Genomic DNA, 23,534 nt, shown 5'->3' with positions numbered 1-23,534 from the left:
AACAGCCCCTCTCCTCATCCCATCTGCAGCATCCACAGAGTGTCAGCTCTTTGTTTTCAGTCAGAGTAATAGAAGTGCCACGTTCCAATGACAGCTCAACTCCAAGATACTTCACTTCAAGGACAGAATAACAAAACAAACCTGAGGCCCAGATACATTATCCCTGATGTCCTCAGGCCACAACTTTACAGTTAAAAGTATAGAAACTAACACAAACCCAATCACAGGTGTCTTTGTATTCTATAACTAGCAAAGCAAACATCCGACAAGACAGTGACTCAAAGCCACTAATAATTCCATTTCCTCAATCTGAACGGCCTTCAGCCACTCGGCTCCAGCAAGAAAAAACTTAAGCTGCCCGATCACAAAATAACAACAAAAAACCCCCCAAAAATACACATTTTTGTTTTCCACTCTCAAAGGACAAACATTCCCTTGACTCAGCCTCCTCAGATCAGGAACAGACATCTGTTACCTACACAGCTATTTCAAGTCACTCCTTTCACACTGTTAAAAACTCTTGATGATGCTTCACAGTGCAGTTTGCAGCCTTTAGCAACTTTTAAAATTTGAGAAAACAGAGGAAAGATTCAAAGCCATTCAAGTAAATAAAGGGTGGGAGGGAGAGAGAAGGAAGGAATACACAGGTAAACAGTCTTGCACTCCAGTTTGAAGCCTCCTCAACTTCCACAAGAGAAAGGCAAAAATTTCCTACAAAATGTCATGAAAGAAGTTGGGAAGTGTCTTCACTTCTGTTTTCTTCCTGGAGCTTAAAGCACTGAGTTATGTTTGTTCTCCCCAGACTGTTGATTTTTGAGCACAAAAAATATATACAATATATCATCTACACACTACTCCAGTTCAACAGCTACAAAAAGTTCATTATTTCTCTGCTGAGGGTTCCAAGAAGAAACAAACCAATCAAAACCCACACTTCAGTTGCACAAGACAAACAACAAATATTCCTGAATCTCTCCTCCAGGCTGGTTCTCTCAAAAATTGTATGTATTGGTAATCAACCCATTACTGTATTCAGCAGTACCTCTAATGCAGGAGTAGAAAAAAAAAGGAAGTCAGAGAAAATTGACAGTTAAGAATGTGTATCATTTAAAGTTTTTGACATGTCGGAGTTTTTAATGCAATCTAAAACAAGCATCAAATTTGATCCTCTTTTCCCAGCATCTCACCTGAGCAGCTCCATCATGGTCACAACTTCATAAGAAATATGGCACTACATGCTCCACAGGTTAGCTATGGAGTGGAACAGGCAACTGGAACAGGATCTTGCCGCTTGCAAGTAGAATTAAGATACATAATGTCACTGTGAGCAGTAAAGCCGCTGCTAGTCAGATCAGTGGTGTTTGTTTTCCTGCCACTGCCAGTCTGTGGCCGTATAGCACAGAGTTGGAGACAAGACTACAGGTGAGCTTTTGCCCTGAATGGTACAAGTTTTAGCCATAAGGAGTTCTGCAGTCATAATTGCTTTTAAAGCAAACTATCATTTTAGAGGTTTCAACAAAGTCCAGTTTTCAGAATCCCTCTCCAGCCAAATGTTTGCAATTTCCAATCTCAGCCATATCAATGGCTGGTCTACTGCCCCAAGAAACATGGAGTATTCCAGTGTGCCAGGCACGACCAAGATGGTCAGACCTTCCAGCAGTTTAAGAAGCAGCTGACAAAGCAACCTAAGGATGAGTTTGCCGAATACAAACTGTGGCCACATGAAAGAAGACATGATCATTTAATCCCTCTAAAGAGTTGTTCTGGTAGACACTTGACCCTATTAAGACTCACAATAACATGAGAAGCGATGCAATACAGACCACTACTGGATAGGAATCTGACCAATAACCAGTTTAGGAGGGGACATATGACCTATCAAAAGCTGAAAGTGCATTATTTCTTAAGGTTGGTGGAGTTTCTTCGTTCAGACTTTCAAGACCAATGAGTAATTGATGCTATTAACATAAAAGTAAGCCTTTGTGTAGTCTCAAAACCACAATTCCTTTGATCCACTCTTTAATGTGTGCTTGATTTTAAAGAATTTCTAATATTTCATTTTAAAGAAAAACGCATTTTATTCTTGAAAGCACTGTGTGCACTGACAAAGGGGCTGGGGCCAAGAAGAGTTTGCTTCACTGACTGATGTACAACTAACTTGCTGCTGCTGAACAGGTTCTGAGTGGTATTGGCTTCACGAGCCTTTTCTAAACCTCACAGAGAGCTTTAAATGATAATCAAGAACAGATTCATAGCATTCTATAAAAACACAGCCTCACTGAAAAAGGGAGGCAAGACAATGCTGTGAAAATCTTTATAATTTCTGGCTCTGAAAACTCACTTTCAGGAGGAGATAAAGGAAACAGGACACTGACAAGAGATGCTATATGCAATCTAGAACCTCAAAAGTGAAAATACAACTGATGGCATTCAGTCTAGCTGCTTTGGAACAATGTCTGCTAGGTTCTCTCCTCTGACAAAAAGAACAGCACACACAGCTCGTGAAAAAAAAATAGCCTGTCCATGATGTACGTTGTCTAGCATGTGTTCAGATGAATAAGCCAGTCAATTTTGAGTGATAAATGACTGTAAAAGATTTGCCACATCATTTGGCTTTCACTATAGTCTTTCCTACTTGGTGTGCTCTCTATTCATGATGAAGAGGAAGCAAGACAGTTGATGTTACACAAAACAAGGCCTGCGAGAGTCTGTTTAATACACTTGTTTCAGGTTGTGCAAATCCGAGTCTTAAAAAACACTGTTGTTTTCTCCACTTTACTTATGGTCACCAGGAAAAGTATGACCTCAGTAAATGGCTTATATTCTGTTCTTAACACTAACACCTGACACAAAAGGAACTTTTAAGGTCTCTTGCTGGGCTCAAAGACAGTGTTAAGTCTCACCATTTGAAAATGCACCAAAAGGTTAAAAAATGTCCACATCTGTTCCAGCCCCCATTAGCACCACCTTTTTTTTTAAATGTTAGAACTATAAATTAATTGGTCCATCCCTCTTTTCTATGAAAAAATAATTGCCTTATATCAGCAATTTGTCCTCACAACTCTTCTGCCTGCAAGAGAACTTTTAATAAGAAATCTTCCCAGGTGAAACTGGTTTGAAATATCAAGCACCCTAAAGCAGTATTCTTTATTTTGAAATAAAAACGTTACTTTGATAGTAATGTATTTGTGTTCGTAGAGCTTTATCAATTGTTTCTAGAGCTTACTTGCCACCAGTCAGCTTTTAAAAAGTTTTATACGTATATCTGTGTATGTATGTGCACATATATGGGAACTCAAGCAAACAAACTCCAGAGCTGTTAAAGAGGAATAAGGATTGCTATTGGCAATTGCTTAACAGCCAAAACGTAGTAAAACACCATTCGAGTAATTTTTCTCTACTTAGCCAAAAAAAGGGGGGAGGGATAAAGTCAACAAATACAAGCGAGTACAAAGGAATTAGATAAGCACTTAAAGAGTTTCAAACACTGTAAAGAATCGCTGCGTTCAGTCAAAGACAAAAATTATTTCTCTGGTGAGAAAGCCAAGCGCAGCTTTGTACGAAACGTGACTCGGTGAAAGCCCGGCTTGGAGGCAGCCCCGAGCGCAGCGGCACCAATTCCTGCCGAGGCATTTTCGGCCCGGCCGCCCCGGCGCGGGACGGCCCCGCACGGTCCCGGCGAGCCGCGAGCGGAGCGCATCCGAGCCCAGACGAGCCCAGCGCAGCCCAGCCCGAAACGCGGCCCCGGCCCCGTCCGCTGCCGCTGCGCGCGGCTGTCACCCCGGGGCGGCCCCGCACGCCGAGGGCTCCGGGCCTTTGTGCGCGGCGCTCCATCTGTCAGCGCGGCCCGAGCCCCGCGGCGCACGTGGGGCGGCGCGCCCGGGCCCGCTTTGTGCCGCAGGTGCCGGGCCCGCGGAGCCATCTTGGGGCAGGCAGCGCCCCCGGCCGCGCTCACCTGCACGATCTCGCCCTCGGCGCTCAGCGTGGCCCCCGCGCGGGAGAAGCGGCCCTGCAGCCCCGTGGTGTAGGTGGTGTACTCGCCGCTGGGGCTGGACTCGAAGAGCACCACCTCCACGAACGCCGTCTCCTTGCCCAGCGCCGCGCCCGGCGCCGCGGCCAACGCCAGCCCGAGCAGCAGCAGCAGCGGCGGCGGCGGCGGCGACGGCACGGGCAGCCTCGCGCCGGCCCCGCAGTCCCTCATGGCGCGGCGGGAGGAAGCGGCGCCGCTCCGCCGCGCATCGCTCCCGAGCGGCTCCAGCTCCCGGGCGGGGGTCCCGGGCGGGTCAGCGCCCCATGGCAGCGGCCCTGGCGCCGCGCTGCGCCCCGCTCCTCGCCGCCGCCGCCCGCCCCGCGCTCGCCGTCCCTAGCCCCGGCTCCTCTCCGCCCTGCCAAGCCGCTTCCCTTTCATCTGCTCCACGTGACGGCCACCGCGGGGTTATCCCCGCCCTCCGCGCCGCGCTGACCCGCTCCGGCCCTCCCGCCGCGCACACCCGGCCCGTGCCCCGCCGGGCCCGCCCGAACCAGACGGCACCCGCGGCCGGTTCGGCTGGGCCCGCGAGGGGCCGAGGGCAGGCGGCTCTCGGGAAGGCCCCGCCGCGATCGGCCTCGCAGGCGGCGGGGCCTGCAGGGACGGGACGGGACGGGACGGGACGGGACGGGACTGCACGCGAGGAGTGGCCTTGTGGCCACCGCCCGGGCCCGCGCCTGCCGCGGCTCCCACCTCGCCTGCCGGGGCTCCCACCTCGCCCAGCCGCGGGGCCCGGGGCCGGAACGGGTTGTCCGCGCCGCTTCCCGGCCGTGCCCAGGTGCGCCGGGGACGGAGCCCCGCGGCTGGTGCGGCCCGGGCGGACGTGCCCCGGCGGCCGGAGCGCTGCTCTGTCACCACACGTACCGCGGGCACCGATCCTCCCCGGGGCATCTCTGCACTGCGGGCAGTGCCCGCTGTTTGCAGCCGGCACCCGACGGGCTCCACGGTTGTAGGGCAGGACTGGCTGATCGGCCCCTGATCTCAGGCCCTTGAAATCGTGATAGGGGAGGCTGGGTAGCCCGGGCTCTTCGGCTTGGCTGTTAATGCAAGTTTACAGAACCTCCATCAGTGATGGGAAAAAGGCGTAGGGGTAATGATTTTTGTTTCAGTCTCACAAGAACTGGATGGCAGCCAATGATACAGTTTTCCATTAAAAGTATGCACAGCTAAGTTGTAGATTTACATGATGTTACAGAGCCTAAATGTAACTCACAAGGAGAATTAGAGAAACTGATCCGAGATCCCTTGTTGGCTGTGTAACACAATGTCTGGAAACAAAGCCCAGCCTTAACTCCCTGGCAGAAGGAGTAACACTGTAGTCTACAAATGGCCAGTTCTTTTCCTAAATATACTTTGTTACAAGATCATCCCGTTACATCCTTAGCGTGACACAGTGAGCAACATAAGCTTAACAAATCATGGAAGATTTCAGAGGAAGAAAAGGTCAAGAACGGATCACAGGAACACACACTCTGGGCTCCTCGTGCAAGCTGCAAAATACTCTCCCCCCCCGGGCCCCCAACCCTAATATGGTACAGTGGAACAAAGGCTGCAAAACTATGGCTTGCTTAGAAAGGGAGCTAGAAGAGTGCTCTGGCCTGCTAACAGCAGAGGATGTACTGTGCAAACTTAAATGTCATCGACAAGTACAAAATTTAGATTATAGATTAAGTTTCAGCAGGATTTCAGAAACGCATAGCATTTAGTGTAGTAAATAGAAGCATTATTTTAATCCCTTAAATGTACCTCCACTTGATTTTCCTTCACCCACAAGGCAAATGGCTGACAGTCAACATGCAATTTTCTACATCACAATCAACATAGGAACACCTTAAACAGGGAGAACTCACAGATTTTCTCCCTGCTGAGTCAGCAAAATCATTTCACAATCTATAGCAAAGTCAGAGATGTGTGCAGGGGCTGCTCATTGCAATGATGAGATGGCCACTGTTAATCTGCACTATGCACATGCCATAAGGAGAAAGTCTTGACATGCAGCTAAGTCTCTCTTGATGAATGTAGGTGGTTTAGTCACATGATATTCAGACTTTTCAACCTGGTGTCTTCTCATCCCTTCCAGAAGAGGCCACAACAACTCATTTTCAGTCATGAGCAGGTTTTTATGCCCTGCCTGCCAGATCCAGGATACCTGTTTTCACTGAGTATTTTTCTTCTTGCAAAGGTCCTTAAGCCAGTGTAATCAACATTTTTTTCAATGTTCTGTTGGCAAAGGTAAACCGCTACCTCCTACATTGTTGTAGGTGAAGGCCTTCCAACTGCCCCATGAGCAGTGGATATGGCATCAAGCTAATGGCAGTAAGGAGAGCTGTAATCCCAGTGTCAGAGGACAGTGGGGCATGCACAGGTTGTCACACAAAGGTAATGAATGAACGATGCCCCTCAGAGAATGTCTTCCAGTAGGACACTGTTGTGCAGCTTGGAGGAACTACCCAGCTTCATGGTGCTTGTTCCCACTGTCCCAGGCAGTCAAAGACTGAGGAAAGCCATAGTACTGTGCCAACTGGGAAGTTTTTTGTTGAGTATTGACTTGCCACATTTGGCAGACATTTGCCTGTTTTGACAGAAGATATTATTTTTAACAGCTCTTCTCTTGTCACTTGTTTCATTTCTATAATTTCTCCATAATCACGTCCATGTAGCTTTAGTAGATCTGTGTGGCAAACTGGATCAGGGAAGAGACTGGGGCTAAAGGCAGCTCCTGGAGATGGGCAGAGATTAAGTGGAGAAAGTTATTTTTTAAACTGAATCAGAAAGCTAAAATAGTATTGGGAAGAGTAGCTTTATGAGTGGAGATGGAATTTGGAAAACTAGGCATTCTAAGAGATCATGACAAGAGCTCAGTGTCTGTGGAACATACAATTTTAGTTCTACAAAAACTGAAGAACCCAAGATTCCCAATTCTTAGCTGTGAAACTGAAAAGTCAAGAATGTTTTGTCCTTCTCTGTTGGTCAACAAAGTGGATGTCCATTTGCTTCAGCTCAGATGTCAGGCAACTGTCTAAGGTTAATTTTATCAAACTTAAATGCCCCTCATGAGACATCCATTAACATGTTTATTTTTTCCTCTTTGCTTTAAATAGAAATTACATAAATATCATACCTTGATATATTATTAGATTTCAAATATAAGTACCAAGAAAATAGGTATTATCCAGGTTAGGTAATTCAACAGTAATCTTGTCCCCTGTTCACATGTACTGTAAATTCTTCTATTATGTGGATACCTTCTTCTCAACAAGGTCTTCCTTCACAGGAGACTCCAACTGTAGATAAAAATAAACTAAGTGTAGTGAAAAAATGCTATAGTTAAGACCCCTACCTCTGTTGTTAATGAAACAGAATCACCACCATCACTTTTGGGATATTCCTTAGGAAATGGTATAGAGGTAGAGCCTCTCCAAGTTAGGTGGGAGAGTTAGGAAAGCAGAAATGGCAGATCAAACAAAATCTGGAAACCACCTACTGAAAAAGATGGGAATGGGGGTCTATATAAGAAGTGGACAGCACCCTACACCTAAAATAAGAGTTGTTGAAGATCTGATCCACTCCACTCAGCTATCCACATCACTGGACTACAGACACAGCAAAATTGCCTTGTGGCAGTGCTACGGTCAAATACTAGGTCTCGGGTCACCAAGTTCCCTCTACTTTAGCAGAAATCCAAGCAGGAAGTTGCAAAAAGAGAATGGACTGTCTATCATTAAAGCATCAAATATTCCTAATTGGCATCCTGCCCAGTTGGCAGCACACAGTTCACAATTCAGTTATGCCATAATACTTCAGATAGGTTTTCTTTTTTTTCCCCCTAAATAACAAACTGAGGCCCAGGGTCTGAAACACAGAAGTCTCCAGCATTTACAACTGCAGCTGAGGACAGTGTGAGCTGTGATTTCAACATAATGAAATGATGTGCAGTGCCAAGTGGTCTGAGAAAGCACGCCCAAGGCACTCAGTGTCTTCTTCCAAATAACAAGTGACAGGAACAGAGGAAACGGCCTCAAGTCATACCAGAGGAGGTTTATATTGTATATTGGGGAAAAATTCTTCATGGAAAGGGTTGTCAAGAATCAAATATCGGAACAGGCTGCCCTGGGTAGAGGTGGAGTCACCATCCCTGGGGAGATGTAAAAGATGTATGGATGTGGCACTCAGGGAGGTGGGTTAGTGGTTTTAGCAGTGTTGGGGGAATGGTTGGATTCGGTGGTTTTACAGGTCTTTACCAACTTAAACAATTCTATGATTCTGTCTCAGAAGAGGGCAATCAACAGCAGTGGATGCTTTTGACACTAAACTTCCTACATATCCTTTCCCTTGCAAAGAAATGGATATTATAGAAACCTCCTCCCTCTGCTCTTGAGACAAAACAAAGTTAGTGAAGCACCCACATAATACTGTGATGAATGTTATAGAAAAAGCTCAAAACAAAATTAATTATTTTGTGCTGAGAGGAGAGCTGTGATGTTGCACAGGAAGTATGGCCCTGCACATTAGGCAAGAAGAAAACAACATTAATTAGCTGTAAAGGTTCAAAAACTAAGTAGCCATTCGCAACTTGTCCATCAACCATTCTCATCATTAAAGGAGGCAAGAACCCAAATTCCCTGGTCCTGCCTGCCCTGCAATTGAAAATTCATTTGGCCGAAGACATCTGAAAGCTGCTTTCTGTCACATATGTACAGTCAACCACAAATACTGCACTGAAGAACCGCTAGAGCCTCTGATAGTCTCATTTCATAATGAAATTAAACATATGCTATCTCCCCATCATCCTTGCTGCTCTTCTGAACCTATTAGCTAATTTTGGCCAAGAGGGAAGAACAGAGGTTTTAAGATAGTAGAGTTTTGAAAATTTTGTGAAAATTGGAGGCTCTGGACTCTGAGTACTTCAGGAATGTCCAATAAGGACACAGGGAAAGCTAGGGCAGCAGGAAAACATTTAAGAAACTGCACTTTTTCAGTTCTACTGTCCAAAGAACAGTCTGTTGTTGATTTTACATTTTTTGAAAATAAGGAATCCATTCTAGTTGCATCCCATTTAATTAACATGAAGCTTTTGTAACTATATTTGCATTTTAAGGGGTTACCACTAGGAAACGACATAAAGTAAATGTGTGTGCATGTAAATGTTGGTACAAAATCATGTTCCTCAGTGAGGGGGGCAGAGGTTGGTGGAGTTCAGCTGTTGCACACTGTGCATGGCAATAGTTAGAACAAGCCTAAATGCACAGCAGCAGATTAGTTACAGCATGTGTTGGCTCTTGCTTGATCAGGATGCTTAAGGAATGCGAAAGGAAGGGAGGAGGAACTCAGGTTATGAGAGCAGGTGATAAGTGCAGGGGCTCAGAGATATTAATAATAAGTACATTGGAAACAAAGTATCTTTAGCTCTGCTGCTTTGGCACTAACTTGTTCATCCTCCAGGACTGAAAAAGCCTTCCCGAAACCTAGTACCAGTTATTATTATAGTGAAAAGCAGAAGACATTTTCAGTTAGGTGTTTTCGTAAGAGACATCATCAAAAGTCACCCTCGGGATCATCTGTAATACTCTTAGTCCCTGATGATCCAGTTTGCAGTAAGCATGGCAGTATCACAACCCAAAAGTCTTACTGAACTTTCAGCCAGTAATAGAGGATTTTAAAATAAACTTTGTTTTTCCTAATATATTGTTTAAGATTCTAGCATAACAAAGGAAAATATAGCCCTTTTTCAAAGAAATAAAGAAATTAACCAATGAGCATGGTTTAAAAGTAATTCAGTTATTGTGAATTTTGAACTTCTATTTGAGTGAGATCATCTGCAGTATTGCCAGACCTTGTTTGCAGTGTATTTCATCTCTCGCCCACTTTGTAAAGAAAAAAGAAAATCTCTTAAAAGGGGCCGCTCAGCTGCATTAAATAGTAAGAAAAGGTAATTCTTGCTCCTATGTTGTGTCAGAAGCAGAGACAGTAACACTAGATGACCCAGCGCGGCTCCACTTCAATGGGAGATCCCTTTACAGGAGTGAGGGCCACCCGCAGCTGCGGAGCCAGTGCCCAACTCCCCCCTCTGGTGAGCGAGGGCCCGGCCAGAACTCAGCGGTGAGGAGTGACAGATAACCCTGCGCTCACACAGCAAGGAGACTGCTCTGCCTTTTAACTACCAGGTAGTCAATGTAAGTTTCACAAGCTAACACAGAAAACACCAAAAACCCCAAACTCAAACACAAACATCTCCGTCACCACGCCACAAAAAAAGCCCAAAACAACAGCCAAAAAAACCCCAAGCCCACCACAGTTGTCTCCAATTAATAAAAGTGTTCTGAACATACAATGGCAAATGGGAACTGTGACTAAGTGCTATCTGAAAAAAGTGATTATATTTCAGTAGATCAACCTCCTCATTTTCTTGTTGACAATGAAAACAGGTGAACAGAAATTTTATTCCTTGAAAAACTGGTTTCTATCAGTTCTCACTACTGTAGAAGTGCTGATGGAAAGGACAGTGCTTTATTCCTCCAACACTTCAGACTAATTAAGATTTTACACAATTACTTCTCATTCTCCCATGTAGTCTATAAAGGCAATTAAAGATTTGTCAATGACTACAAAATACTCCATACCTTTCTCTCATCTTTGACAGTCACAAACACATTATCAGGCTTTTCTATGCAGTAGGAAGGTTGTGATCATACCCAGTAGGAATGGTAGGTGGGTGAATAGGCATAACGTCCTGAGAAGTCTGTGACTCAGCACAGAAGACCAAGTGACAAATCATCAGGGGAATTCTGCCTAAACTGCTCAACTACCAGTAACACCACATAAGAAGCTGAAAGAACTGAGCACCACCATAGTGAACACAAAAAGAGTTATATACAAGTAGATACACCTTCAAGTTAAGTTAGACAATAATCAGGGTTCCAGGCTGCAGCTGTGGTGAAGTAAACAACTCGCAAGGCAGCCCAATTACCTCATTTAAAACAACAGTTAATCTTACAGTGTTGAGAGCATTTCCTGAAAGCTGGGACATATCAGTTTTCATGGCAGTTACCTCAAACACCTTCACATTATAAATTCACATGCCAGCTTGGTCATAGTGATTCATTTGTTCACACGTGTTTAAGACACTGTCTTTCCTTTGGAACTCAAAGTCCAGACAAGAAACAAAAGACACAAAAGAAAGTGAGAAAAACATATGTGACTAATCAAGAAGAAATATGCCAATACACAAGGATTACAATGGAAGAATTAAAATAAACTATTATAAATACCACCAAAATCAGAAAGTCTGGACAGTACCAGCAGATGTGTTGTTAATTCCTGATTAAAAAATATTCAAAGTATTCTTTATAATAGTTTATGACTTTTATAAATGTTTATTTGAATTGAGAGTTAGCAATTTCCCTTTGAAGCTAATTTGTGTTCATATAGTTCTACTTGTATCTACTCCACCTAAAGGGAGAAGTTGTCTGTCTTTTGCTTCAATCAAACTGAAGGAAAAAGTGTCCCATTGTATAATTGTAAACTACTTGGACTCAACATCTTCCTCCTACATTACAGGAAAAAACTTATTTAACATTTGCCTTGGAATTCTGGCTGTTATGACACTCATTTAAGAAGCAGGTGGTGTGTCAGAGGTCCCCTTGTACAGATTAAAAAACATCACAGAGGGATTTCAAATGTACCTCTATGTAGTGATACATGTACTGGCTCTAAATGGGTATGAGAAGCAACCTCATTCCAGAGTTCTGCATGAGAAGGTTTTGATGAACAGAGTTTTTCATTAAAGCATTTATTAAATCAAACCTGAATTCCTTCCTTTCACAGCAAACTGTATCTGAAAAGTCCTCATAGCAGACCAGGTGACCACAGAAAGGATAAGGGGAGCCATTTGTCTCATTCACACTCCCAGATCTGCCTGTCCAGGCGGCTTCAGGAACAGATACCTCGGACTACTCTCCTTGTTCCCCGCATGGCAGAGCTCAGCAGAGCTCATTTCATGAGCAAATGCTATCGCTGTACCTCTTAGTAAGCAATCAGAACAAGAGCTATTCTTTTTTCCATTAAATTCAAGGCCATGTACATGCTTGCCCTTTATCTCTGAGACAGGATTGCACAGCACAGAGACTTAGGGCCGTTCGAAAGCTTTACTCAGACACACCCGAACGCTGGATGGTTTTGAAGCAACACCAGCAGCTTCCCCCGCCGAGCCCAAGGGTGGGCCGGGCCAGGTCGGGCCGGGCGGGTGCGCTGCGGCAGCGCCACCGCCAGGTGTCCCCCGAGGCCCGCAGCGGCCCCGGAGTACCTGAAGGGCGGGCCCAGCGCACCTGCGGGGCAGGCCCGGAGCACCTGCGGGGTGGGGCGGGCCCAGCGCACCTGAGGGGCGGGGCGGGCCCAGCTCACCTGCGGGGTGGGGCGGGGCGGACCCGGCGCACCTGAGGGGCGGGGCGGGCCCAGCTCACCTGCGGGGCGGGGCGGGCCCGGCGCACCTGCTGGGCACGGGCTGGGGGAAAGGTGTCCTTGGAGTCAGGAGTCAGGGTTAAAGGTGTCTCCCACGGCCTTGTGTCTTCATGCAGGCAAACTTTACTATGGCAGTTTGGAACAGAAAGCCCACTGTAATGGACAAAACGCTTTTATATTTACGAAAACGATGCTTTCATTATTATCATCAGTTATTTTAAATTAAAGTAACAAACTACTATAACTTGTCAGCTTAAATGAAGACCAAAAAGAAAAGTCAGTGAGGATTTATAGTAAGAAAAATATGCCATGCAACTGTGGCTTTTCCTCTTGCTGTTTAAAATTTGAAAACAAAATTCATCCAAGTAAATCAGCGTCAAAGCAATTAAAATTAAACAACTGACTGGCCATGACAACTGTAATGATAAAAATTATTTGTTAACAAAATTCCCTGTTAATGTTTGAAAAGTTAAGGTTTCTAATGTCTTAAACCACAAGTAGTCTTTTAAATCTGTAAGAAGGTGAAACGTGCTGATTTGGGAACCCTTCACACTCCCCGTACATGTTATTGTCTACTGAAGGGAAAAAATAATAATCAGGCCTGTAAAACTGAAATATGTAAATCGTACTAAAAATACCCTTATTTAGATAACTGCAGCCTTTTCTTTTTGCAAACTATTGCCCAATGTACAGTACAAGTTCACACAAGAGTTGCAAGACAGTATAGCCATGCCTGATGCTTTCCTTCAGAGTCCTCACCAGGCAGGCAGGCACAGCAGATCATGTTACCAAAAGAAGAAAAAAGAATACTAAGAAATAAGCTCGAGAAACTATTGCTATATGCTGTTTGATCAACAAAAGTCTCTGCAAGGGCTGATAGGAACAGAATGGATTTGGAAAAAATCTGGAGCCATATTTTCCAAGATTCTCAGTATCCATTCTGCAATAAGTGCCCTCAAATGCATCCATACAAATGTCTTTGACTGTGCTCTTGTGCCCCTGAGGTTGGTCTGTATCATCTCTACTCACTGTCAGTTACAAACATACTAAATTCTAGATTACTGTTAATGTTATGTGTTCATTATGTCAGTGCTTAGCAGTTTCTTCTCTGACAATACTGAAGCATCTAATGTAAATAACATGTAAATAACACACCCTGCATATTTCACAAAACATATTTATATACAACCTAAATATTGACACTTCTGTATTTAATTCAACATTGTTATTAGTGTTTCAGGAGTAAATGTGTGGTCCAAGTTGCTGTTCATGAAGCCTCACTTCCAGCAATACACTGTGTAAAGTGAACAATACATACACACCACAGAATAAATTTGAGGCACATGGTTAAAGTATATAATGTACCAGCCACTAACATTAGTCACAATATGAAGAACTCATATTTAAGCCAACAAATAGATTTAACCACTTCTACCTACCAAAAGCAAACAGCATTCTTAAAAGGTCACTGACTAAAATGAAGGAATTATTAACAATTGATTCATTCATGCCATGGTAAGTTAAGCGACTATTTACTCTATTTTATCTTGGGTTATCTATTATATTAAAGACAAGATTATCTATTATATTAAAGTTACAAGATCTGACTGGCACTTTTAATTAATCATCTTAAAACACTACTTTTCCACATTCAAGTACTAGGATGTGATCTATTTAATTAGTATATAAAGGCCTTTAACTGTCCCTGTCCATTTGCATAAGTGTTATCATCAAAGTCAGCGCTAACAGAGCAAATCAGTGAGGCTACCAGAGAGAAAGCATAATAGACTCATCCCTCTCTGAACACCAGCTGCTACCCTGTGCCCTTTGAGCAGTCAGCAAATCAAAATTGCACAAGGCAGGAGACAGATGATTCTGCCAATATCCCCTATCATTTTGGGTCCTGCTGAACCTATGATGAGACAGAACTGATTCCTAACTTGACATTTCCTGATAATTTCCTCTTTTCACACAGGGCCTCGTGACAGCTGGAGACAGGTTTCTGGGTGCAAAAGGCACCCAACTGGGAAAATATAATGAAATAAATTCAAAATTAGAAAACAAGAAAGTTACCAGGACTCTCAGGGGCTCTGAACTTCTAAAAGAATTTCAAAGCCTAGGGAATGACTAAGAAATAAGAGAAGGTTTTTCCTTTCAAATGCTGGCCCTGCTCCAAAGAAGAGTAAGCTTCTGCCAATAGGAAGTAGCCATTCAGTTTTCGTAAGCACGGTTGTTGACCTCCTGCAGTATTTTCCAACTTCTGAACCAGGATGTACAAACTGAAACATTTACTGGAACAGGAGCTTTTAGGCATGTGAGATTTCAAGTTAGCTGCTTTATTCAGAGAGTTTACTCAACATGTGAAACACTGACACAAGCCCCAGAACAGTGCTCTGGTTCCCTGGGGCAGCACAGCAGCAAGCTCAGTTTCTCCTGTACTGCCCCAGTATATTCTACAGCATCACCCATGATGATGCATTCACTGCCTCAGCTACGCGTAGCACCTTTGCCTTCTGTCTTTTACTTGTCACTAACACCTTTAATATATCACCATGCGTCAGTATATACAGATGAGCACAACAGCTCTCCATAAACAGCTCTTGTGACATCTTCCAGAACCTTCATAATCCTGCATAATCTGCACAACCCTCTGGTCCACATTTTCTTGCCAGCAGGATGAGAGAACTTTGCAGGGGAGCACTGTGCTTGGGACCAAGCTAGAAAGAGAAAAGTCAAAGAACTAATGTAGGACTATGCGTGCAAATAGGTATTACAATCAGACAAACCATAGCCAAGCCCCAGAGATATCAACAGCTAGACCTTTTAAAGGGAAAGGGAATCCATTAAATAGAGTCAAGGGTAGAGGAGTGGTGTGGGAAGAAGATAGGCTCAACATTAAACAAGATGGTTGGAAGCAGAAGCCAGAACAACCAACCAAAACCTCAATGACAATGAACAAACACAACCTTCCCTCGACCTGTGGGACTCCTTCAAAGATGAACCAGCTGACGTGGCCACCAAAGAGATTCCCTGACATGAGCCCATCTCCCTGCTCAGCTGACCCAATGCTGTTTGATTCCCAGGTGGAGTCTCTCAGGGACTGGTAGATGGCGTAAATCTTCCAAAGGGCATCTGATCACTATGGATAAAGATCTGTTTACAAGACTAATGTTTGCAGAGCTTTCCAGTAATATTTCACTTTCACGGAACTGGTAGCATGGGGTTGGTTGCAAGCCTTTCCGTTTACTGTGGCATGGATATCTTGCCTTCTTTGAAGTTCCCACAAGTGGTGTGCTCCAGGCTCAGAATGTGCAACAGAAATTTGGTTCTCTGTCTGACAGAACAAGTCAAATCAAGAGATCTTTATCTCAAAATACAGCACTGTCCATGTTAGCAGGTAGATTTTCCCTTTATAATCATCATTCTGTGATAGTGGGAGAGGGATTAGCAAGCTGCCTCTACACTGAGACCTCTGCTGTTTAATAAGCATGTCAGCTTTTTGGAAAAAGTAATAAATTGGCAAAAAATTGCAACCACGATACAACTATATGTGTTAGTTAATTTCCGGTCTTGCTTGAGACCAATGAGCTCTTGAGTTTCAGAGGAATCTAAGAAAATGAAGCAAATTTGAATTACAATTCAAGTGAAATTCAGGGAAGACAAGATACCATGGAGATGCAAGGAACACTTCTGATCTTTTTATATAAGTTGCTTGATCTTAAATTTACTGCTATCATTCTAAAAAGAGATAATATATCATTAGATTTTTAAGAAAAAACTGCCATCTTCTATTCTGTAACAATAAAAAAAAGAATTACACAGAGAAAATATTAGCAACCATGAAACATCAGATAATTTTGTTGCCAAAAAGTGTGTGATGCAGATGGGTCACTACAGAAGAGCACCTTGATGGAAGTTCATATTTTCTAATACTTAATCAGTTGCTATACATGCATCTTCAGCTGGGCTTTGGGAAGTGTGCTTCCCATCTGCCTTTTTTATGAGGTACTGCATGAAATTTATTAATACTAAGCTACCATTAGACTTGGAACGGGGCACAACCTCTTTGCATGTAGGCAATGGTACTGAAGTGCCCAGAGATGCTCCAAGGTGAGCTTCAATGCCTGTAACTACTGGGAACTCCAGTGGCAGTGAAGGAAGACTCCCTTTTCCTGCAAAAAAGACCCTATAAAAGGCCCAATGTCGAGTCAACTTGAAGAATATAATTGTTCCAGAAACACTGCCAGCATTGTCTGAGTTAACTCAGACTTGGGAATGAGAAGCAAGGCTTCCTTGACTATGGTGATGGGATAACTAATTCTATTGGTATGGCAAGACAGAGCTACAATGAGGCATGTGAACTCTTGTCACAAGATACGTGGTGTGTGAGTCAACTGATGCCGCCTGTAGTGGCTTGAACACTGTTATGGATGGGGAAAATACAGACAGAACTCCAGCATGAAGGTCTGAGGGTATCAGAAGAGTTGTCACCAGAGACCCTTGAGGTCCAGGTGTGACAGGATCTCTCCCTCACCACAGAATCACTCAGTCAGAGGACTGAACCTTAAAGATGACCAAAATAAGAATCTCCAGCCTATGCCTGTGGCCCACCACACAGATATAAGAGGGAACTCAGGCAGACTTACCCACTGTTCCTTCAAATCCTGGGTAGTAGCAGGTACCAGTAATGTGTGTGGGTGTAACATGAGGACAAGAACTGGAATATAAGGTTTCTAAGGTGGTTGCAAGAGAGTCAGGGTTTAAAGTTGGATTCACTGGGTCATTTCCACACTGTTCTGATGGCACACTGGAAACAACCACAGATGCCAATGAGGCAGAATCTCAATAACAAGTATTAACGGAGAAGGGATGAAAGCTGAGTGAAATACCTTTCTGAAGAACTTGCTTGCAGCAGCAAAAGAAGGCAAAGCCAACGTCACCTTGAACAGTTTGCCGACAGGGGGGCAGTTCCCCTGCAGTATGCAGAGGATACAGATTCTGCATATTCCCTGAAATTAAGAGCACTAAGGCTTTGAAAGATGTACTCCTGAATCCCAAAAGTAATGATGAAATTTAAGAATAAGTAAAACGAATATAAGTTATAGGTTTGGAATAACTTATAGCCTATTTTATGCTGCAAAACAGTTCCCCTTCTCATTTAATCAGCTCTTGATACAAATCTGGGAATATTCCAGCTGTTGTCACAAGCTTGGGGCCCCAGGCCACTTTCCAAGTATTTTCAGACACACATTCAGCAAACAAGCTCTTTCTCAGACTGTGATTGTCAGTTAATCTTTTCTCTACACCCCCTTCCATTTTATTTCCCTCTTCTATTCCCCCTTTTTTCATACATAGATAACATTCAACACGCATTTCTTTCTCTGTATCTGATATTACACAAGGGCAAAGCCTCTCCACCTTTGTTAAACAAAACTATTTCCTCTGGTGGGTTGGCCACCTGACACATAAAACATAAAGCAGTGTTAGCAGGAATTAACGTGGTTTCTGGCAGGACAGCCAACAGTATCCTCACTGGCACATCCTTGGTGGTAATGCTGAACCCTCAGTGGGGTGAAAGGCAGGGGAGAAGCATTCTTGAGTCATGCGGATCACAGGACTGATTCAAATGACTGAAATAAGAAAAATACAAAGATTGGAATGTGCAAACAGTGAAAAAAAAAAAGTGGAAATCAGAATTAAATTTGAAGTCTTTTTTTCTGCCTGGTCACACATCACTGTAAGGCTTTTCAGGCACCACTACCAGGATATATGTCTCTGCACTTCTGGAGTTTATTCATGGTCACAAGTGTTTGTTGCAAAAGGAAACAGATGCTTTTGCTCTGGTTCCATATAAAATGAAATAGGAAAATTAAATCCATGCAGACAGAAAGTTATGATCTTTTTTCAGCCATAAAGCTCAGAAATCTGGGTATCTGCATGATAAATCCCACCACTGCTTGTCTCCCCAGTATAGCTATAAATATCACAAACTGGCAATGTGAGGCAGCCTGTTCAGCACTTTTGTTGCAAAAAAGAGCAATTTGAAATGAATGTCTGAAATCTGAAAAAGGTATTAATACCAAACCTGCATTTCATTAGAAAACAGGGAAGTTTTTAATTGGGATTTAGAATTACAGAAGAAACATGAATCCAAACCCAGAAAACACACACAAAAGACAAGCAGACAGTTTTTAATGACCAGTAGCTTAAGGGGCTTAGCAGGACCAGAACAAACAACTTTTTTGCACTCAGATTAAAAGGCTTATCAAAAACCTGCCATATTTTTCACAAAGGTGTCAAAGTAGAAAGGTGAATTCTCAGCTTTAGCTCAAGGTCATACTGCAGTGAATAAGGAAAGAACAAACACAAGCTTACAAATGCTGTTTGTTCTCTGGATCATGAGAGCCTGGCAGAACTCCAGTGCTGGAGTAATGTCAAACCAGCACATCAGTGCCTTTGAACTTCTAAAGCTCATGTTTTTCCTTTACTGTTTAACAACTTCACTAATTTAAGTTCAGTGCCTGAATGGATTTAAAAAATAAATGTAAGCAGCTAAAGTCTCAGTATTTCATAACTACTCAGGTCATTGGCAACTGTCATAAGTGGGCACTTGGAAAGCTTTGGTCACCAGGTTAGGGCCAACACTTCAAACACCCTCTCTGTCCTGCGTGCCTGTGTGTGTCTCTTGGCAGGTTGCTGAACATCTGCATTCCCACAGGCAGAGCATTTTACGGCTTTCTACGTACAAAACACGTACCTGTCTGGACCCAAGAACTACCAGCTGTGACATAGCCCGTCCCAGCAGGGCGATGCCCAGGGTCAGGCACCACAGGAGCGCTCGCTCCGCTCCCCTCGCAGCGCTGGGGCTGCTCAGCATGGGCCGGGGCAGCGGGGCGACACCCCCGGGGGATTGCTGCACAATTCCCTGCCACTTCTACTCACCATCACTAACTTCGCTGCTTTTTTGTTCTTTTTAGCCCATTTTTAGCCTACTCTCCTGACATCAGCTACAGCTCCAGTATTGGCACTCGTGCTCCCCACGATTCTGCTTATGACGGCTTATGACAGACCGGCCGGAGGGAAGGACCACGAAGAGGCTTTCGCTGCACCGGCACGCCAGAGCCGGCTCGCTGCCTCCCGACGAACTGCTCACCTTCGGCGCCCGGCCCCCTCCCCATGGCCGCCATCCCGGGCGGCGGCGGCGGCGGCCCCGACCCCCCCCCTCACGGCGGCCCCGGCCCCGGTCCCAGCCACCCCCTCACGGCCCCGGCCCCGGCCCCGGCCGCCCCCCCATCACGGCGGTCCCGACCCCTCTGCCCCCCCCATCACGGCGGCCCCCGCTCCGCCCACCTGCAGGCTCCGCCCTCCACCGCGCGCCGGCACCGCCCCGGCCACAGCCTGCTCGTCTGATGCAATTCGCTTCCCCTCTTGCTCTCGGCTTCCAGCCAATCACGGGCTTGCCCGGCCGTGGCGTCACGCCGTTCCAGCCAATGAGGGAGAGCCACGCTGGTAGAAATGCGGGCGGGGCTGCGCGCGGTGGCGGTGCCGGGCAGCGCGTCCCTTTCGTTCCCGTCGGGTCCCGCCATGGCAGCGCTGCCCGGTGCCGCGGCCCCCCGGCTGCTCCTCATCCCCAGCGAAGCGGCCGAGGCCCCTAGCCCCGCGGCCGGCCGGCATCTCTCTGTTGTCTTGCCGGCAGGAGCCGATCCCGGCCTCCCGGGGCTGGAGGCCCCGCAGCCGGCCCGCAAGCGGCAGCGGCTCACGCACCTGAGCCCCGAGGAGAAGGCGCTGCGCAGGTGAGTGGGAGCGGCGGCGGGGGGTGGGGGGGATGGCGCAGCGCCTTCCCCGCCGCTCTGACTGCAGCCCTGCCCCGCAGGAAACTGAAGAACCGCGTGGCGGCCCAGAGCGCCCGCGACAGGAAGAAGGCGCGGATGACGGAGCTGGAGCAGCAGGTGATAGAGCTGGAGGAGGAGGTGAGGGGCCTGGAGGGCCTGGAGAGGGAGGTGGGGGGCCTGGAGGGGGAGGTGGGAGACGGCCTCCCTGCCTCACGGCTCTCTGCAGAACCAGAAGCTGCTGCTGGAAAACCAGCTCCTGCGGGATAGGACGTGTAACCTTGTGCTGGAGAACCAGGAGCTCCGCTGCCGCCTGGGTTTAGACGCTCTGAAGACGGAGAAGGGCGGCGAGCCCCAGGTGAGCTGGCATGTCCGCCCACCAAGGGCTGCCCCATCCCGGGGTAACCCCAGTGCTGCGAAGAGATATGTGCTAGAAACACCCTTGTCCTTCAAAGGGAAGTTCTGAAATTGTTACATTCATGTAGGCTTGTCTCAAAAGAATGGGGTGGTGGAGAGGGTCAGGCTCTCATGTAAAAGTCTTCCTTGGCACAGGTTGTGGAGGAATCGCAGCTGGAGGAGATCAGAGTGGTGACCGGGTCCGCTGAGTCCGCAGCACTCAGACTACGTGTTCCTCTGCAGCAGGGGCAGGCCCAGCAGTCACCAGTTCTGACAGCTTCCCTGTGGATTCTGATGGCAGTGACTCTACAGACTCTAAGGTGAGTGCCTGTTCTTAGGTAAATTGCCCATGAAATTCAGAACCATTGTGGATTTAAAACCAGTGTTATAACTTCTTGATATTAAACAACTTAATAATTTTCCATAGCTGCTTTGTTTTCCATGTTTTGGAACACCATACCTATGGCTCAGAACAGCTGTGTTAGGCTGTATCTAGTAAGTACAGGAGTTAAACAGAACCTTGAAGGAAAAAAAACAACCAAAAAACCAAAAACCAACCACCAGCCCCCCGAACTTTAGTCATGGGTAGGTCTGCCTAAGCTGGATTCTGTCTGTGCTCTGTGTGGCCAGTAGGCACTGTGGTGTTAGTGCTTGATATGTCCAGGGTCTCAAGGAGCTTCCAATAGTGCCTGTGAATCTCAAATGCATGTAGAATTCTGGGGAGACTGCCAGTCCTCTTACAAACAAAGCCAATGGACAAAGAATGATTGCACACTGGAACAAGCTGCCCAGAGAGGTTGTGGAGTCTCCCTCACTGGAGATACTCAAGAACCACCTGGATGCAATCCTGTGCAATATGTTCTAGGATGTCTGTGCTTGACCAGGGATGTTGGACCAGTTAACCCTCTGTGGTCCATTCCAGCTGGACAGATTCTGTGAATTTCTGAAAGACAAGTAACTGCCTTAACTGTGTGTTTGATGGTGTTCTTGGTAAAACAACTGTGATGGCACTAGTATATTTTAACTTCCAGATGGGGATGAGTAGATGCTTCAGCTGGTGTTTTGCTGTAACAGAAATAGGCTGTCTTTCTCAATTAGTATTTTATTCTGCAGCCTGATCTCCTGTTGGGCTTTCTGGACAGTCTGGACCCAGAAATGTTTCTCAGATATGCTGATGCAGAGTCAACATGCCTGGAAAAGCTGGAGGAAGAGATCTCTGGAGAAACAAATTCCATATCAGCCTCCCTCTCTCCTTCTTTGGGGTCCCCATCAGCTAAGTTGGAAGCCATTAATGAACTGATAAGATTTGATCATGTGTATACAAAGCCCCTAATACTGGAGATTCCTGTTGAAGTGAGCAACCAAACCAATATGCTAATGAAAATTGAGAAAGAATCTCTCTCAGCATCTGAAGACAAGGCTGTCTCTGATGTCCCAGTGTCTGTGAAGGAGGAACCTGTAGACAGCTTCATGCCTGAACTGGGCATTTCTGATCTGCTTTCTTCTCATCGTAGCCTTGAAGTCTCAAGCTACTTGTTGGATGCCTGTAGTGACTCTGGGTATGAAGGATCCCTGTCACCCTTCAGTGACATGTCCTCTCCACTCGCCACTGACCATGTGTGGGAGGATAGCTTTGCCAGTGAACTCTTTCCCCAGCTGATCAGTGTCTAACTTGGTAGTATTAACTCCCCTTGGATAACTGTCCTGGCAGGATATCAGCATATGCCCCTTTGATGGGTGTGTGTGGGGAAAATCAAATGTATTCAGAAGTGTTGCTCACTTCCACTCATGGTGGTGGATGGAGTGATGGTATAAAAATGTGTAGGGTGTCCTGCCCCCCATCAGTGTTGGCTTATGAGGGAGGAAACTGTTTCTCAGTAACTTGCTAATTCTGTATGAACCTGAAAATGTTAATTTTGTTTTCCATTGAAAATTTTAACACCAAAAACTGCAGTGAGATATTCATGTATAGACAACTGGGGTAAGACTTTAATAGTCTCTACATCTCACAGCTTTACTATGTAAATGCTTGTTTTCCATGTGCTATGTAGAGTTGCTTTCTCCATTTAATTGTATTGGTGCAATTAAAATGCAGTGCAGCACAGTGACCCTTTTTTGCCTCAGCTCTCATTGGGGAGGGCAGAGTATCTTGAGCCTTGCAGGATTTAAGTTTAGGCCCCTCAGTGTCTGTATTCCCACCACAATGAACTGATGAGCAGCACTTGTATGGTGTCTGTAGCTGGATGCTTTAGCAGCTTCTGGAATTGGTAGGGGCGTTTTTGTGAGGGCCAGAGCTGCTAGAGCAAAACTTCCTCAGTAAAGAAAGCAGGTGGCAGGAGCGTGAAGTGTGACTAAAGTCAAGGTTGGTGTCACCCTGGTGGCCAGTAATGCCATCTGAAGTGCTCAGTCAGAGGGGAGGTGAGTGCAAGACAGACATGTGGTGAAAAAAGTGCAGATTCTGGGATATCCTGAAGCATCAAATGAACTTCACAGGAGAGAATATCAAATGTCCCAGCAAGACTCTTCATTGTCCACATCCATTTTTTCCATTATCACAATATTAAAAACACTTGGAGAGACAGAAGCTGAAATTTTACACTGAAAGTGAGAGAGCTGTTGCAGGTGTTTGTACAGCTGTTCTTTGTTTCAGTAATATTTCATGTTTTGCATTCAATTTTGACAAAAATAACTTTGTTAGGGAGGAAAGGAAATGGGTGGGATGGAAGGGTTTTGGTGACTTAACATTCAAGGTGACAGGACACCTTTGGATTATGAGCTTGAGGTAACCAAGCTCCTTCTAGTAGAGCATTCTGTCTGAACAGTGG

The 23,534-nt window shown here is 45.5% G+C and overlaps 2 protein-coding genes across 4 annotated transcripts in view; one reads left to right on the top strand and one right to left on the bottom strand.

The window, feature by feature from the left end:
* Positions 1 to 4,408, bottom strand: part of ZNRF3 (zinc and ring finger 3) — a 73,602-nt gene extending 69,194 nt beyond the window's left edge. For both annotated transcript variants that reach the window (XM_071572362.1, XM_071572363.1), the window contains exon 1: positions 3,956 to 4,408. In XM_071572362.1, the coding sequence (XP_071428463.1) occupies positions 3,956 to 4,201 (246 nt within the window). In that variant the 5' untranslated portion in view covers positions 4,202 to 4,408. The remainder of the gene's footprint in view (positions 1 to 3,955) is intronic.
* A 15,580-nt stretch (positions 4,409 to 19,988) lies between these two features.
* Positions 19,989 to 22,096, top strand: XBP1 (X-box binding protein 1). 2 transcript variants are annotated; one of them, XM_071571778.1, is made up of 5 exons: positions 19,989 to 20,277; positions 20,358 to 20,433; positions 20,543 to 20,671; positions 20,866 to 21,029; positions 21,823 to 22,096. In XM_071571778.1, the coding sequence occupies exons 1-5, from the start codon at positions 20,000 to 20,002 to the stop codon at positions 22,007 to 22,009; spliced, it is 834 nt and encodes a 277-aa protein (XP_071427879.1). In that variant the 5' UTR covers positions 19,989 to 19,999; the 3' UTR covers positions 22,010 to 22,096. The 2 variants fall into 2 exon arrangements, with proteins under 2 accessions (XP_071427879.1, XP_071427878.1); XM_071571777.1 differs by having other exon boundaries at positions 19,990 to 20,277; positions 20,358 to 20,454.
* Positions 22,097 to 23,534: the final 1,438 nt, after the last annotated feature.

The sequence above is a fragment of the Pithys albifrons genome, chromosome 17 (assembly GCF_047495875.1).
Source record: "Pithys albifrons albifrons isolate INPA30051 chromosome 17, PitAlb_v1, whole genome shotgun sequence".
Taxonomy (NCBI): Eukaryota; Metazoa; Chordata; class Aves; order Passeriformes; family Thamnophilidae; genus Pithys; species Pithys albifrons.
Note: the sequence above shows the minus strand (reverse complement) of the source record. Positions and strands in the feature narration are given on the sequence as shown.

Excerpts from the sequence above, each read along its gene's own strand:
- XBP1 (XM_071571777.1), top strand. The coding sequence starts at position 20,000 with ATGCGGGCGGGGCTGCGCGCGGTGGCGGTGCCGGGCAGCGCGTCCCTT. Across the intron at positions 20,278-20,357 it reads GAGGAGAAGGCGCTGCGCAG|GAAACTGAAGAACCGCGTGG; the intron begins GTGAGTGGGAGC and ends CCTGCCCCGCAG. Across the intron at positions 21,030-21,822 it reads GTGACTCTACAGACTCTAAG|CCTGATCTCCTGTTGGGCTT; the intron begins GTGAGTGCCTGT and ends TTTATTCTGCAG.